At 40.0% G+C, this 13,361-nt stretch overlaps 1 protein-coding gene across 1 annotated transcript in view; it reads right to left on the bottom strand.

The window, feature by feature from the left end:
* POLA1 (DNA polymerase alpha 1, catalytic subunit) overlaps window positions 1–11,343 on the bottom strand; it is a 184,476-nt gene extending 173,133 nt beyond the window's left edge. The window contains 10 exon segments of the mRNA XM_041472471.1: window positions 3,276–3,454; window positions 4,381–4,558; window positions 4,766–4,961; window positions 5,835–5,933; window positions 7,337–7,399; window positions 7,650–7,765; window positions 8,527–8,607; window positions 9,077–9,173; window positions 10,145–10,269; window positions 11,287–11,343. Of these exon segments, the coding sequence (XP_041328405.1) occupies window positions 3,276–3,454; window positions 4,381–4,558; window positions 4,766–4,961; window positions 5,835–5,933; window positions 7,337–7,399; window positions 7,650–7,765; window positions 8,527–8,607; window positions 9,077–9,173; window positions 10,145–10,269; window positions 11,287–11,317 (1,165 nt within the window). The 5' untranslated portion in view covers window positions 11,318–11,343.
* Window positions 11,344–13,361: the final 2,018 nt, after the last annotated feature.

The following is a 13,361-nucleotide window of genomic DNA, read 5'->3' as shown; positions in this document are numbered from 1 at the left end:
TGTCAGGTCCTTGAACAACAAATCTTTCCAATGTATCAGCACATTCTAAATTGTTTTAAACACCAGCTTTACAAACAGACACCTGTATCTTTCTTCATGTCTCTACCTCCATTGCTATAGTAACACCTGGTATGTAAAATCCAAAATGGCATTACACAGCCAGTCTCAAAATTCTTTTCTGATATTCCATTGCTGCCTATATTAGTTTGATAATCCCTGGAGAGAGGGAGGAAGGAGAGAGATGTCAGTGAAAGCTGAAGATTATGAGAGTGCCTATGCTGTCAATCAATCCTCTAATATGTGTTATCTCCAGTTTTCCACTCTTCAGCTAGACCAGTACAATTGACTCCTTTTCCCTTCAGTACCCCAAGATCAAGACTCAGTTACCAATAAAACCTTCAGGAAAACATTCTGAAGACAACAACTAGAAGCTGATCAGCTTTCAAGTGACTATTTTTAACAAATGAGGACACCAAGAGATGCATGGCATTCCTAGGAATCCTGGGTGCCACGACAGTAGTTGTAACTAAGGGAGACACTCAGAAAGATTATACAGAGCAGGACTAGTGGCAACTGACTTCACTGCGGACAATGTCATTACAGTACATGCACATCTTTGAGCCCAGAGATCTTGGCAATAGAACAAAATGCTGCAAACTGCTAGTCAAATTATGTCAAACTTAAAAATAACAAAGTATCAAGCCACCCAACTGTCACAAACAGTTTGCAAATTACAAGTACAAAAAAATTCCAAGTACAACTCAGAAACCCGGCTTTACCAGGTTCCCTTCAAGCTCCAAATAATTTGGACTTTGATTATATGGATGACACTATTCCTACAGCATACTACTATTGATGAAAACAGAAATATCCATCCTGAGACTGTCTCAGAAACAGGGTTTCATGCATAGAATCTGCATTTCTCCTTTGCCTGGCAATGCACAAACAAGTCCCCTTGGTTAAGAGTTATAACTTATCTTCGCCAGCAGATCTATCAGACATACAGGCACCTTTCTTACTCCATTAAACCAAAGATAAATCAGTGAAGATGCACTAAGATGGATGACAGAGTCAAAGTGACAGAATATGAAAAATCATTTTCTGAGTGCTTGGAATAGATGTGAACAAAACTACTTTTGTCATGGACAGAGAATGCTGTGGTTTTGAAGATGATGAGAGCAAGGATACAAGTTTCAGCTGCACAAAGTATCTTAAGAAATTTTAATACAGAGGCAATCTTGAAGATTTAGACAGTTTGAATAGAAGTATCGAGAAAGAGCTCCAATTGCAGATCTAAGTGACAGGGAAGATGAAGTTCTTGTCCCCAGCAATCTTTTACTTTTTTGTTAAGGGATAAAAAAAACCCACCTGAGATAGGTTTGTATCATACAGAATGAAACTGTGAAAGACCACAAAACAGTAAATGACTGCTTGAACAGCTGGAAATATTAAGAGCATGGAGTAGTTAATCTGTCAGTGGAGTACATATAAGCAGGGAAGTAGAAAGAAGGATACATGAGCCAGTCAAAGATAGGGTAAAAAGCAGCCTGGGTTGCAAAGACAAATTTCTATCAACTCTAGCACGGACAAATAAGTGGTCTTAATAACTAGACTTCACTGAATTAGACTAATTTAGAATGGAAGGAACCTTTTGAGATCATCCAGTTGAACACTGGCACACACTATCACTCCCACAGACAGTAAAAGCAGACTAACTTCCAAGAGTTTTCAGCGACATTTCATGTAAAACCAAAAAAAAAAAAAAATCATCTGAGAGATAACAAGCCCTATCCCCTGCAAGAGCAAGACTTTAGAAAGAATAAAGAAAGAAAAAATACTAATAAAGCTTGTAAATCAAAGCCTGTGAAAAGATTATGCTACTAAATGAACCAAAAGGTAAGCAAAGTCAAGACACAGGGAAAATGTCTTGCAGAGGGGAAAAAAATAAGGGCAGGTTTTATTCGTTATTTCTTTAAAATGTTAATAGGATCACAATTCTCGAGTTCTCTGCCTAAGATCATAAAGGGAATTATGAAAAGTAAGCCTCCAAAAAATCATTAAGTTTGAAAGAGTCTTATGATTATGCTATAGTATTTACTCTTCAGGCAATGCATTTGACATCACAGCAAATGAGGCACAAACAAAGATCATGAACATGTTAAACAAAAAGCAATATTAAAATTTTCCCTTCTACATTACTAATTGAAAACAGGTGCAGTCCTTATTATTCAATCCTGAAAAAGTCATAATGAGAAAAGAACACTCCTTGCATGCAAGGAACAGAAATCCTTTCATAATTATGTTCCATTCAGCAATCACTGACTTAAAAGACAAAAAAAAGGAAAAATAACAATAGCGGGTTCTTTACAAGTAGCAATTTTATATTAGAGCCATTGATTTCATCAAGATATCTATGATTATTACCACTCCCATCACCAAGCCGTTCAGCCCAGCAGAGTCTCATATTTAAGTTTGGCATCCCAACTCACAACAAAAGGTGTTAACAAAGAAATGTATCTGACTCAATGCTTACAGCTTCAACTAAAAAAACCCTCCAACAACACGTGAAAGAACCTTCTGGTAAACACACATGAAGCACAAACTAGAAACCCAATATCCTACAGCTGCTGATGAAATGAGGGGATGGATGGGAAGTGCTCAGAACAGATGTAAACACAAATTGTTTTGTCAGAGCTGAGATCAGAATGATGCAATTTGAAGACTATGAGAGTTAGCAATCTTAATTCTAAGACAATCTTCAAAATTTAGATAGTTTGAATTAGGGGATAAGAAATACAAGACAGAACTCATATTTATCAGACCACCTTCCTCCCTCTTTTTTGCATAAAATCATGCAACTGCTATGGTACAGGCTTTTTATTCATCCATGTGAATTTTGAGCTACTTTTCCAAAAACAAGAAAGCATGTTCAGTTGTTGCATCACTGAGCAAAAAATTAACAACTTCAGCTTGCTCCTGGAGTGTATAAAATTTTAAGAAAGCGAATGGGTCACCAACACTAAACAGTGCTAATAAGTCCCTTTTACTTCCCTACCTATATAGGCCAAGAGATTACACTCTTCTCATAGTCACAGTGCCCTGCTCTGCCTCTTCTGTACAGAGGTACAAAAGAACAAGAGATGAACATCTTAGAGCACAAAGACACAAGGCAACTGGATGTAATTCAGTCAAGTCTGAAAACCCCAATTTTCAAAAAAGAAAATCTCAACAAAAAGAATCAGATTAGCATTTTCTGCCTTTAACTGAACAATTACCTGGCTGATTGAACTGATCTTCGTAAGCATCCAGCCAATAAAATCTGAAGACTTGATCATCACTTTCCCCGTTCACAAGTGGAAGGAGATTGGGGTCCAGTTGAACTTCTGCTGCTACTAGATCAGCTTCATCCTCATCAATTCTGTCCCAACATGAGAGACCTGGGAGAGAACAACTTCTGCAGGTTTTGCAGAAGAATAAAAAACCAATTAAAACTGTGCCTTTAAAAAAAAAAAAGGCAAAATCACCATTTTGCTCTTCTCCAGGCCTATATGCCGACGCCTTTTGTTTTTCTTTCCACTACCAAGCAAAGCAACATTCCCAACAGCTGGGTTTCCACAGGTTTCTTCTGAAAAGAGGGATGGAGTGACAAAGACAGAAATCCACATTTAAGTATGGGCCTTGATACACTACACACAGGCTTTGAAAATCAGTCACCTGGTATTTCAGCCTTGGTCAATTCAAGTCTCTACATATCAAATATATCCATCCATCTATACAAGCTGCTTAGTGGGAACAAAGGATTATTTCAACAAAACTACCTTTTCAGTCATTAGATGTTTAGGTCTTTTTCATCATTCAATTATTTTACAGTTTGAAGTATTTTGTTATGGAAACATATGATTCAAGATTTTCCAAACAATTAAAAAAAAAAACCCAAAAACAGGGAAAAGGCCACCTTCTTCCTATTTTCAAAGACATAGCTGTTCAACATTACTTTTAGCAACAAAACTTTTACCTACATCTATTACAAAATACTTTCAGATTCACTTAAAGTATTGTTAGAAATTCCTTGGTTTTGCTTACTGACATCAAAGTTCGCAATTCGACACTTACATTGAGTCACCTCAGTGTGCTGAAATACATGTTGTCACATGCTAGATCCCAAAAACATCAAATATTTTTCAATTAAGTAGCTATCAGCATCTTACTATTCTTAATGTAACTATGAAGAAAAAAGCATTTCATAGCATTATTATCATTCTGTCTCTATCACAATTATCCCTTTGGCAAAGACAAACATGAAGCTAAATCTAATCTCAGTTAATGGAAACCGAGAGCCTTCTTAGTGAAAGGAAAAAAAGAAGCAAAAGAGATTCTTACAAGACAGATGTCTCTTTCTTCCCTGATTCTAGCTCCTCTGTCTCTTTCTTCTCAATTTCATTGTGTCTTTTCAAGCTTTCAGCTGTCTCAGGTACAGTTTCCACATGCTCTGCTTCCATAGGTTCATCAAAGTCCTCCTCATCAAAATCCATCATTCCCTCATCATCATCTGGAAGTGCTGCAGGTAGAACTAAAGGCTTGAATCATCAAAATGACACAATGCACACTATAGCACACTATAAGCATGACCATAATATACAGTATTAAGATAGCTTAAATATGATACTTTGCTCTATTCAAGCTACTATAATTTAACAAATGTTTTAAAACTACTATACCATATTTAAAGAGTTTCCAGAATTGGGTTTTCATTTACTTTTGATACCTTTAGTAGGTTTCTCTCCTACAGCCTTCACTATTCCCTCATTTTCTATAGGTTTCTGCACATGCTTGGTGTCCTCATTTTCAGAGACTCTGACAGATTTTGCTGTATTATTGGGGTGTTTAGAATGAAATGAAGCTGGAGGAAGAGTTTCCTTTCTGACATGAGCAGGAGCTTTCTTTGATATTGGGGTGATTACCTGAAAAACATTTCCACCATGAGTTAAAAATAATCTTGTAAGAGCAAAGAAGAAAAAAATAAACAACAAAACCTTTTACTTGCTATTTGCAGATCTAGTAACCAGGGGTAGAGGAAAAGTTCCACATATTTTAAACCATGATCCTCTCTTACTACATCCCCCCATTTTTCCAATTGCTTCTAGTTTTGAACATAACTGTTAAGATGAGTAGCACTGGTGATTATTTTCAACATAAGAGTTGATGTCACAGAAGGTTTCACAAATCATATGTATCTACGCTACTCCATTTTCGTTCTACAGACCACTACCAACTATATCTTTGTATTTCTAGCTATGAAGTCCTTTCCATTTACCAGAAATGCTAACAAAAAGCTAGCCTTCCATCCTCAGCAGCCTATTCTTCTCCCATTCCAACATCTTCCACTAGGGCAAACTCCTATCCATAGCTTCAATTTTCCATTTGTTTTCTATTTCTGCAAATGATTGGTTTCTTACCCTTTTCCACACTGCTGCTTATTTCACCTCCCATCCTCCTCTCCTTGCTACAAGGGTCTTTTCTACTCTTTGGAAAAGAGACAGAGCAGAAACTCACCTTCAGGTGATGCACTGAACACTGTAACAACAGTTTCACCTGTCAAATGTAACAGCTACAAACTCCTCCTATACTACAGACACAAAACTAATTGTATTGTTTATGTGCTCACATGAAAGACAATGCAGAAAAAGGCACGAAGTTACACTGTAAAACTGCTATGGAAGCTTAGGAGAAAGTTAATTTCCAGGAGGAGAAACAAAAGTCAACAGTGTTCAAATCAACAAAAAACACAGATTAGCACTTATTAATTATGAGAACAGTTTTCTTTTCCTCTTTACCTTAGAAGTTTGGGACTGCACAGAGAAAGGATTGAGTGGTACTCCAGCAGATCTTTTCCTTTTCAGCATTATAACTGGTGGTGGACTTAGCTGAACTGTCTGAATATTGAAAGAACAGAGAAAGTGACAAAAGGAAGAGTTGTTTAGTGTTTCCTTTTGCCTCGGTTAGTAGCATTTTCCATTGTCGAGAAAAAGGGACACCAATATTTTTGGCTGATGAAGAAAACGCACCCTGATACGAAACCCAGCCCCATAAAATAATGTTACCTGAGCAATCAGCCCAGGAAGACACACACTAGATCTTTTTGGGAGAGGAAACAATCTGAGAAAAATTGCCATCAGTAAACAAAACAGTTTTCAAACAGTGGGAATTTCAATAGCTAACTGTGCCTTTATGGCACAAGTATCAGAATAACTTGTGCTTTTATTCATGTCTGCTGAAGCAGTAGTGTTGAAGATACATGCCTCATGAAAGGCTGGTGCTCTTTCAGCATTGTTCCACTAGAGGAAAACACATTTTAACATATTTACATGTACAGATATTTTCTGCTTAATCTTATAAGCAGCTAATAACAACAGAAATTTTACAAAACAAACAACAAAACAAAAAAATCAGCAGCTAACTAGTATTTAAGTAAATAGAAGCCATAGTGTAATTATTTTCCCTAATCAATGTTCCACCAATTTGACAGCATTAAATTGCATTTCTTTAATGATAACAGGGGGCAGGGACAGTTATAGTCATGGAGGGTTTTATAGCCTCAATCAGATGTCATAAGGAGGAGTAAAATAATAAGAGCACAAAACTAAAAGAATCTTACATTGGGATATCCTATGAACATGTTAAGCTTATTATGGTTCAACATATTCCACTTCAGCATCTCACCACTAGAGCAGCTCTGACATTCATATGCGAGCAATCCTTTTGGTTTTAAGAAATCTTGTTAAAAGGGCATTACATATTTGCGACAGTCTAACCCTGTCACAGCAGCCATCCTGCACTCCTGCCTCCAAGGGAGTGTTAACCTGGCTCCCTGCAGTAAATCATGGGAAGCAGGAGGCAGACAGAGGTTCAGGTTACTGCTGAAACACTGCTCCCTCAGCTCCTCCCATACAGGGCAGATGGACATGTCCTACAACTCCCTGGCTGAGGTGTGGTGACAGATATATAGCACACAATTCAGAGGCAGCCAAGTCCTTTATCATTCCACAGTGACTAAAACCTTGAAGGCTGCATTAGCACAGGCTCCACATCATCTTGATATAAACCATCTGTAATCAGGTGATAGATTGCCTTATGAAGCAATGCAGTCATACAACATCTGCACGGTGGGGACAACAGGCAGACAGCACACACGTGTGGAATATGTCAGTGAGATGTGCTCTGGATGAAATCAGTCTTAGATTGTCTAGTTTCACAAAAAAAATGTGTTTTCTTGGTGTGTTCCATGATAAATTAATGGAGTAAGGTTGCTTCCAACAGATTTTATTAACATACTTACTTCAGCACTAATATCTTGAAGAATATCCCCAAGTAAATCATCCTTGGACAGGTCCACAGTTTTCTGTAAGGTAAGATTAGCCAAACAGTTCTCAGTTACATGTGCAAACCCAATCAGGAGAACAGCTGTAAATGACTAGAGGATTTTCACAAAACATACACAATGTTTTCAGAAATGCTCCAGACACAAGGGATCATAATAGAAGTTTGTCTCACTAGACAAAAAAAACTAAAATGAGCCTTTGGTTTACTCCACTCCCGCTAAAACTGTGAACAAGTCAGAAGTATTTAAATTCAAAAATGTAAAAACTTACATCTGTGTTTTTCTTCCCAGCACTGGCCATAAACATAGACTTAATTGTGTTTGGCTTTGACACCACAGATTTTTTCACATTCTTTTTATCAATTGTAGATCTTCTGCCACCTTTTCCTACCAAAACAAAAAATTTTAAAATGTGAATTTCATGTAAAAAAAACCAATGTTTACAGGTCCAGTTATTAGCATGGATAGATAGCCAAGGTAGTCTGCTTCTTCTACCTTTACACTTTTGGCTGAAATGAAGCCTAGTCATCTTTCAGCTTTGTCATGCACACACAAAAAATGGAAAACCCTCTCATCACCCTTTCTTTCCTAGTCATGTTAGAGATGCATTTTGCATACTCCAGAAAAAGGACAAAGATACTTTACATGGAAGCATTTCCAGGGAATAAAATATGAGTGTCCAGGAGCCTGGCACTAGGCTTGGATTCTCAACATCAGACTCAGTTTCTCAGTTTGCCACCAGATTCCATAAAAAAATTGGGAAAACCATATGATCCAAGATTCTTATAAGCATGTAAGTATTTTAGTGGTGAAGAGAAATGACACATCTTTTCGGCACTGGCTTTGAAAACCAAGACTACTCCCAGATGCCTTTTTCCTAGAAGTGAAGCCCCATTCCACAGAAGACTGAGCAGCAGTGCCCCAGTCGTGCTGAGGCAGTTAACAGTGATGTGACCTCCATTTGTGAGCCTCCATCCTCTTCATCACTGGGGCTGAATAAAATCCACAGGCACCAAATGACAGAGCTTCAAGTAGTCTGTCATTTGGCCATATTTACCACATTTACTGATGACAGGAAGTTACCCATTATGTGTACCTTTTAAAAGAAGACCCTGGCAGACAGTCTTCAGTGGTCACATGCAAGTTACCTTTCTTATCGGAAATAAGAGCATCATCATCCAGATCTTCATCAAAGATTTCCCTTCCATCTTCTATATAACCTATCCCATCTGTAGAAAATTATTAAAAAATTGCAGTTTAAATTCTGTCTTCTGATATTCCTGAACTTTTCACATATTTAAACATTTTCCCCCTTTAATATAGAGCAAAAGTTACAAAAGCAAGTATTAAAAACTACAGCATTCTCAGCTGTATCTTCTGTTAGACTAAACATATTCTTAGATGTTTAATTAGAAATTATCCATAACAGTACTTTTTTTTTTAACTGTAACACTGATAACTGGAAATAAAATTGCATCAACAGGTCTTCATGGAAAAATATTTTCATTATCATCCTAACAGACTATTATGAGAACAATCCAAGATTCATTTCCATTAAAATAATGCCTTTCTCTTATCTCCTAAAAGAAATTTTAAGAATGTACTAACAATAACTTACCTCAAAGCATGAACGTTATGAAGCCTAATTGAGTTATAACACTAGAACCAAAGTAACTCTCCAAATTAATCTTAACTTACCATCATCAACAATCCAGTCATCATCCTGACGGTCTCTGACCATCTTGGAATATTCATCCTCATCTATTTCATCATAAACACCCGTGAACTCCTCAACCTGCAGTTAAGGTACACTGAGGATTAACAGTTTCCATGCCATCAATACCGCAGATCATCAGGCAGAATGTAAAGTTCCCCAGAATGCATGTAGGGTTCCTACATTGCTACACTGTTCACAACTAGTAAGCACTGTTATTCATTAAGTTTCTTTTTTGGCAGTGATAAAAGACAAGTTATCAATTCTTAAAATTATCACAGTATACTGAAACTCAAAATCTACTGAAGCACTGGCAGAGGTTTCATTTGAAAGCTACTTGCTTTATTGCTCAATTCATTAAAAAAAAAAAATTAAAGAAAAAAAACCTAGCAGTGAAGACTTGTGGCCTTGGCTCCAGTCTCAAACACCAATCTGAGCTCAATGAAAAGGAAAGGGATTTCATGTACCCAAGCAGAGTGTTCAGAGAAAATTTGCATGTTAATGATCTAAGGACTTCTGGTTTCTTTACATTTATTCACCTCAATGAGGAAGTCATTTCCTGTTGGCACCACGATTGGACAATGTTACAGTATCAATGTTACACTGCCAGATTTCAGTTCCACCACTTAAATTGTGGTCTCTTTGTGGAAACACAGCATATCAATATTAATGGATTTCAGTCATGTAAAGTTCTGAAATTAAAGTTTAATATAATTTGAGATTTTAACAAAAAGTATTTCCTATCATAACATTACTTATACTGTTTTAAAAATTGGTCCTTTCCTAGAACATAGCTCTCAAGCAACGGCAAGCATATTCTGCTTGCAGTTAACAAAACTGGGTTAGTTTTTAAAACAGAAAAGAAGAAGTAAATTATATTAGAAAGCAGAAAACTACAGCTACACTCAGAAAAACATACACTATTAAAAACACAAAAGCTGATCTGAAAGGTTTATTTTGTTTCCCATAACTTTTACATATCTATCAATGGTGATTAAGCTTCTCAGCTCACATTCACTTTTAATTAAGAAGAAAAAATGAGGAATTTTCACCTCATATTTGAATTTTTCCCCAGCTTTAGCTTTTTTCAGACGTTCAAGTGCTTCTTGCTGACCTCTTCTATTCTTCCTCTCACGTCTAGAACGTGATGCTGCAAAACTTCCAGACTCACTCATAGCTGTAATTAATTAAAAACAACAGAAATTAGTTTAACAACGAGCTGTTAGCTTTGGTACTTAAGTGTTCAGCGATGCATTAATAGATGACTGCAGTTTTGCTTAAAACCAAAACCTACTTGGCTAAAAGCACAGCCACAGATGGCTCTTCCTAAGCCAGTTCTGGAATGATACTGCGGGCATGGCCTGACAGGGAGCTCAAAGAGCCCTCTCATGCCAGCTCACATTCAGCGTGAAGCTACCACCTAGATTTCCAAAGCACCTCTCCAATCTCATCAGCCTTTCCCTGTAAGAGATCCCCCACCACCTTTTCCTTGGGAATTTCCAGCTCCTTTTATTTTGCATGTCACCATGACAACTCAGGAATACCAGACTTAGAGAAGGCCTACACTGCTACAAAGCAGCGATGTTTTTAGGCGGTTTCCACAACGTTTGAGTGTGACCAGATTGAGACAAACTAGAAATCTGCTGGCAGCTGACACCCCATTTCCTCTTCCACTTCCTTCCCTCCCAAATGCTCTCCCCAACAAGATGCTTTCTACTTCTCCAGATCTTTTATTTCTTTCTCTTAATTTGGGGGAGGAACACTTATCTGACCAGAGGGAACAAACGGACCCCATCCAAGTTCTAGAAGCAAACAAACAGAGCAGGGACAAGGCTGCGGGCTCAGTGTGAGGAGCTGCACACCCCGTGCCGGCAGAGGAGACCCACGGCTGGCCAGGCGGCCAGAGGAGCAGGGCAGTCCCTCCTGGTGGCAGCAGGACATCAACTTGTGAACAGAGCTGCACCCGGCAGCGCGGCTGAGAGCAGGCCGGATTTGTGTTGCTAAGGGCCGGGGTAAAGACCGCCGCGCACGCGCGCTCCCGAGCCCGGTGCGCGCGCGCTCGCCCTCTCCGCCGCCAGCGCCGCTGCCCGGTCGCCCCCCGCCTGACAGCGAAACGCCGGCGCCTGCGAGGGACGGGGACAGGCGGGAGGACGAGGACAGGGGCCCCGGCCGCCCCGCCGCCCCTGGGTCTCACCGTCCTGGCCCTGAGCGCCGCTCTCGGCCATGGCGCTCGCGCCAAAGGCTCCCGAAAGTCCATGGGGGAGAACTGCGAAGGCGGACGGCTCTGGGCGCGTTTATCTTCTATCAATCCTCCGCCTTTACTGCACGCCAGCGCCTCAGGCAACGCGCTCCTCTGGGACAAGCGTGTTTCCAGCCCCTTGGGCTGAGAGTGCTCCCACCGGAGACGCGACCGGGGAGAGCCGCCCCAGCCCGCGGGGCTCCACCACCGGCGCGGGGCCGTGCGGCCCGAGCCCGTCGCCGGGCGGATCCCCCCGTTCCGCGCCCGCCCGGAGCGGGTCCCGCCGCAGGGGCATCGCTGGGGCAGCGCGGGGGCGGCCCCTGACTTGGTCAGCGTGGGAAGGTGGGGTATATTCTTTTCCTTTTGATGCTACAGAGATACCTTCACTCAAATGTGTCAAGAGTACTTACACAACAGCCTTCAGCTGAGGAGCAAGGACTGTGTCCAGAAAATATATGAATTAATTATAATATTAATTATATTTATATTATAATTATAATTAATGATATAAATATATAAATATATATATATATTTCAAGCAAAGATGGGAGAAGGTTTTAAAAGCTTCAATTAAGACAACTGAAGCATTACAAGTCCTCTCTTCTAAAAGTATTCACATCTGTCTGTGTGTGGGTTCAGAAACCCAGGGAAACTGATGGGGTTTGTGCTGTTTCACCACAGATTAACCTAGATATTTTGTCTCAAAACACCAGTGCTGGCCAGTTATTACTCAAAAAACCTACCACCATTATTTGTAGAATTTTGTGGAGAAGCATTTACTGCTCATGAAAATATGCAGGCAGTGACTCCAGCTTCTTGCAAAGGCAGGTCGCACCACAGGGCCCTCTCCTTAGGGCTGATACGCTGTTGCAGAAATGTGAACTAATATTATTTGGTCTGAATATACTGATTGTTTGCAACTATCTGAAGATAATTGATATGGTTCTGAAAGTGAAAATTATTTTCCTTCCTTCTCCGCCAGGACTCCTTTGCATTAGTAAGAGAAATAAAAATCCTCCCAATCCTCCAAACTTGCAGGTGCTAGTACAACATTATCCCACTGCTGGACCTGTTCTAGGTGGAAGCAGAAGAATGACCCCAGCCACATGTGGCAGTTCCCTGGTGCCAGAAGAGGCTGAACACTCTGACAGCCAGAGTGCCCATTGCCAGGGATAGTGAGACCCCTCTGAGCTGTACCTCGTTAATAGGCCAGCTTAGCTGCAGCAAATGTGCATCCTTGGAAACACTGACAGCCACAGGAAGAATGCCTCTCTGATCTGCTGTCCTGGTTTCTACTGCCATGGAGTTAATTTTCTTCCTAGTAACTGGTACAGGGCTGTGTTTTGGATTCTGGGAATAATAATGCTGGTAACACACTGATGTTTTGGTTGTTGCTGGGCAGTGTTTACACAAAGTCAAGGGCTTTTCAGCTTCTCACCCCACCCTGCCAGCAGGGAGGCTGCAGGGCACAAGGAGCTGGGAGGGGGCACAGCCGGGACAGCTGACCCCAGCTGATATTCCATACCATAAGATGTTGTGCCCAGTATATAAATTGGGGTGGGGGGGAAACTGGCCAGAGGCCACTGCTCAGGAACTGTCTGAGCACCAATGAGTGAGTGGTGAGCAATTGCACTGTGCATCGCTTTGTAAATTCAAATTATTGTTGTTCTTCTTTTATCTTCCTTTTTTTCCTCCTATTAAACTGTTTTTGTCTCAACCCCAGTTCTTTACTTTGGGTTTTTTCTCCCAATTCTCTCCCACGTCCCACTCAGGGGGTGGGTGGGAGAGTGAGTGAGTGAGTGAGTGGCTGTGGCTTAGCTGCCTGCCAGGTTAAACCAACAACACCTACACACAGCCTCTCCTTCACAGGAGTGTGGCACTATTTGCTTTACTTCTTTTTTTAAACAAGTGCACAATCACCAAGAGTGGTGTGGGGTTCAAAATCAGAAGTTACTCCATTTTAAAACTACAATACATAAACATTTATAAAATAACATCTCTAAATTCTTCAGCCTGAATAAAAATAGAAT

This window comes from Pyrgilauda ruficollis, unplaced genomic scaffold, assembly GCF_017590135.1.
Source record: "Pyrgilauda ruficollis isolate IOZ18807 unplaced genomic scaffold, ASM1759013v1 scaffold29, whole genome shotgun sequence".
In the NCBI taxonomy this organism is placed as follows: Eukaryota; Metazoa; Chordata; class Aves; order Passeriformes; family Passeridae; genus Pyrgilauda; species Pyrgilauda ruficollis.
The sequence above is the reverse complement of the archived record's forward strand: the minus strand, read 5'-3'. Positions and strand labels throughout refer to the sequence as shown.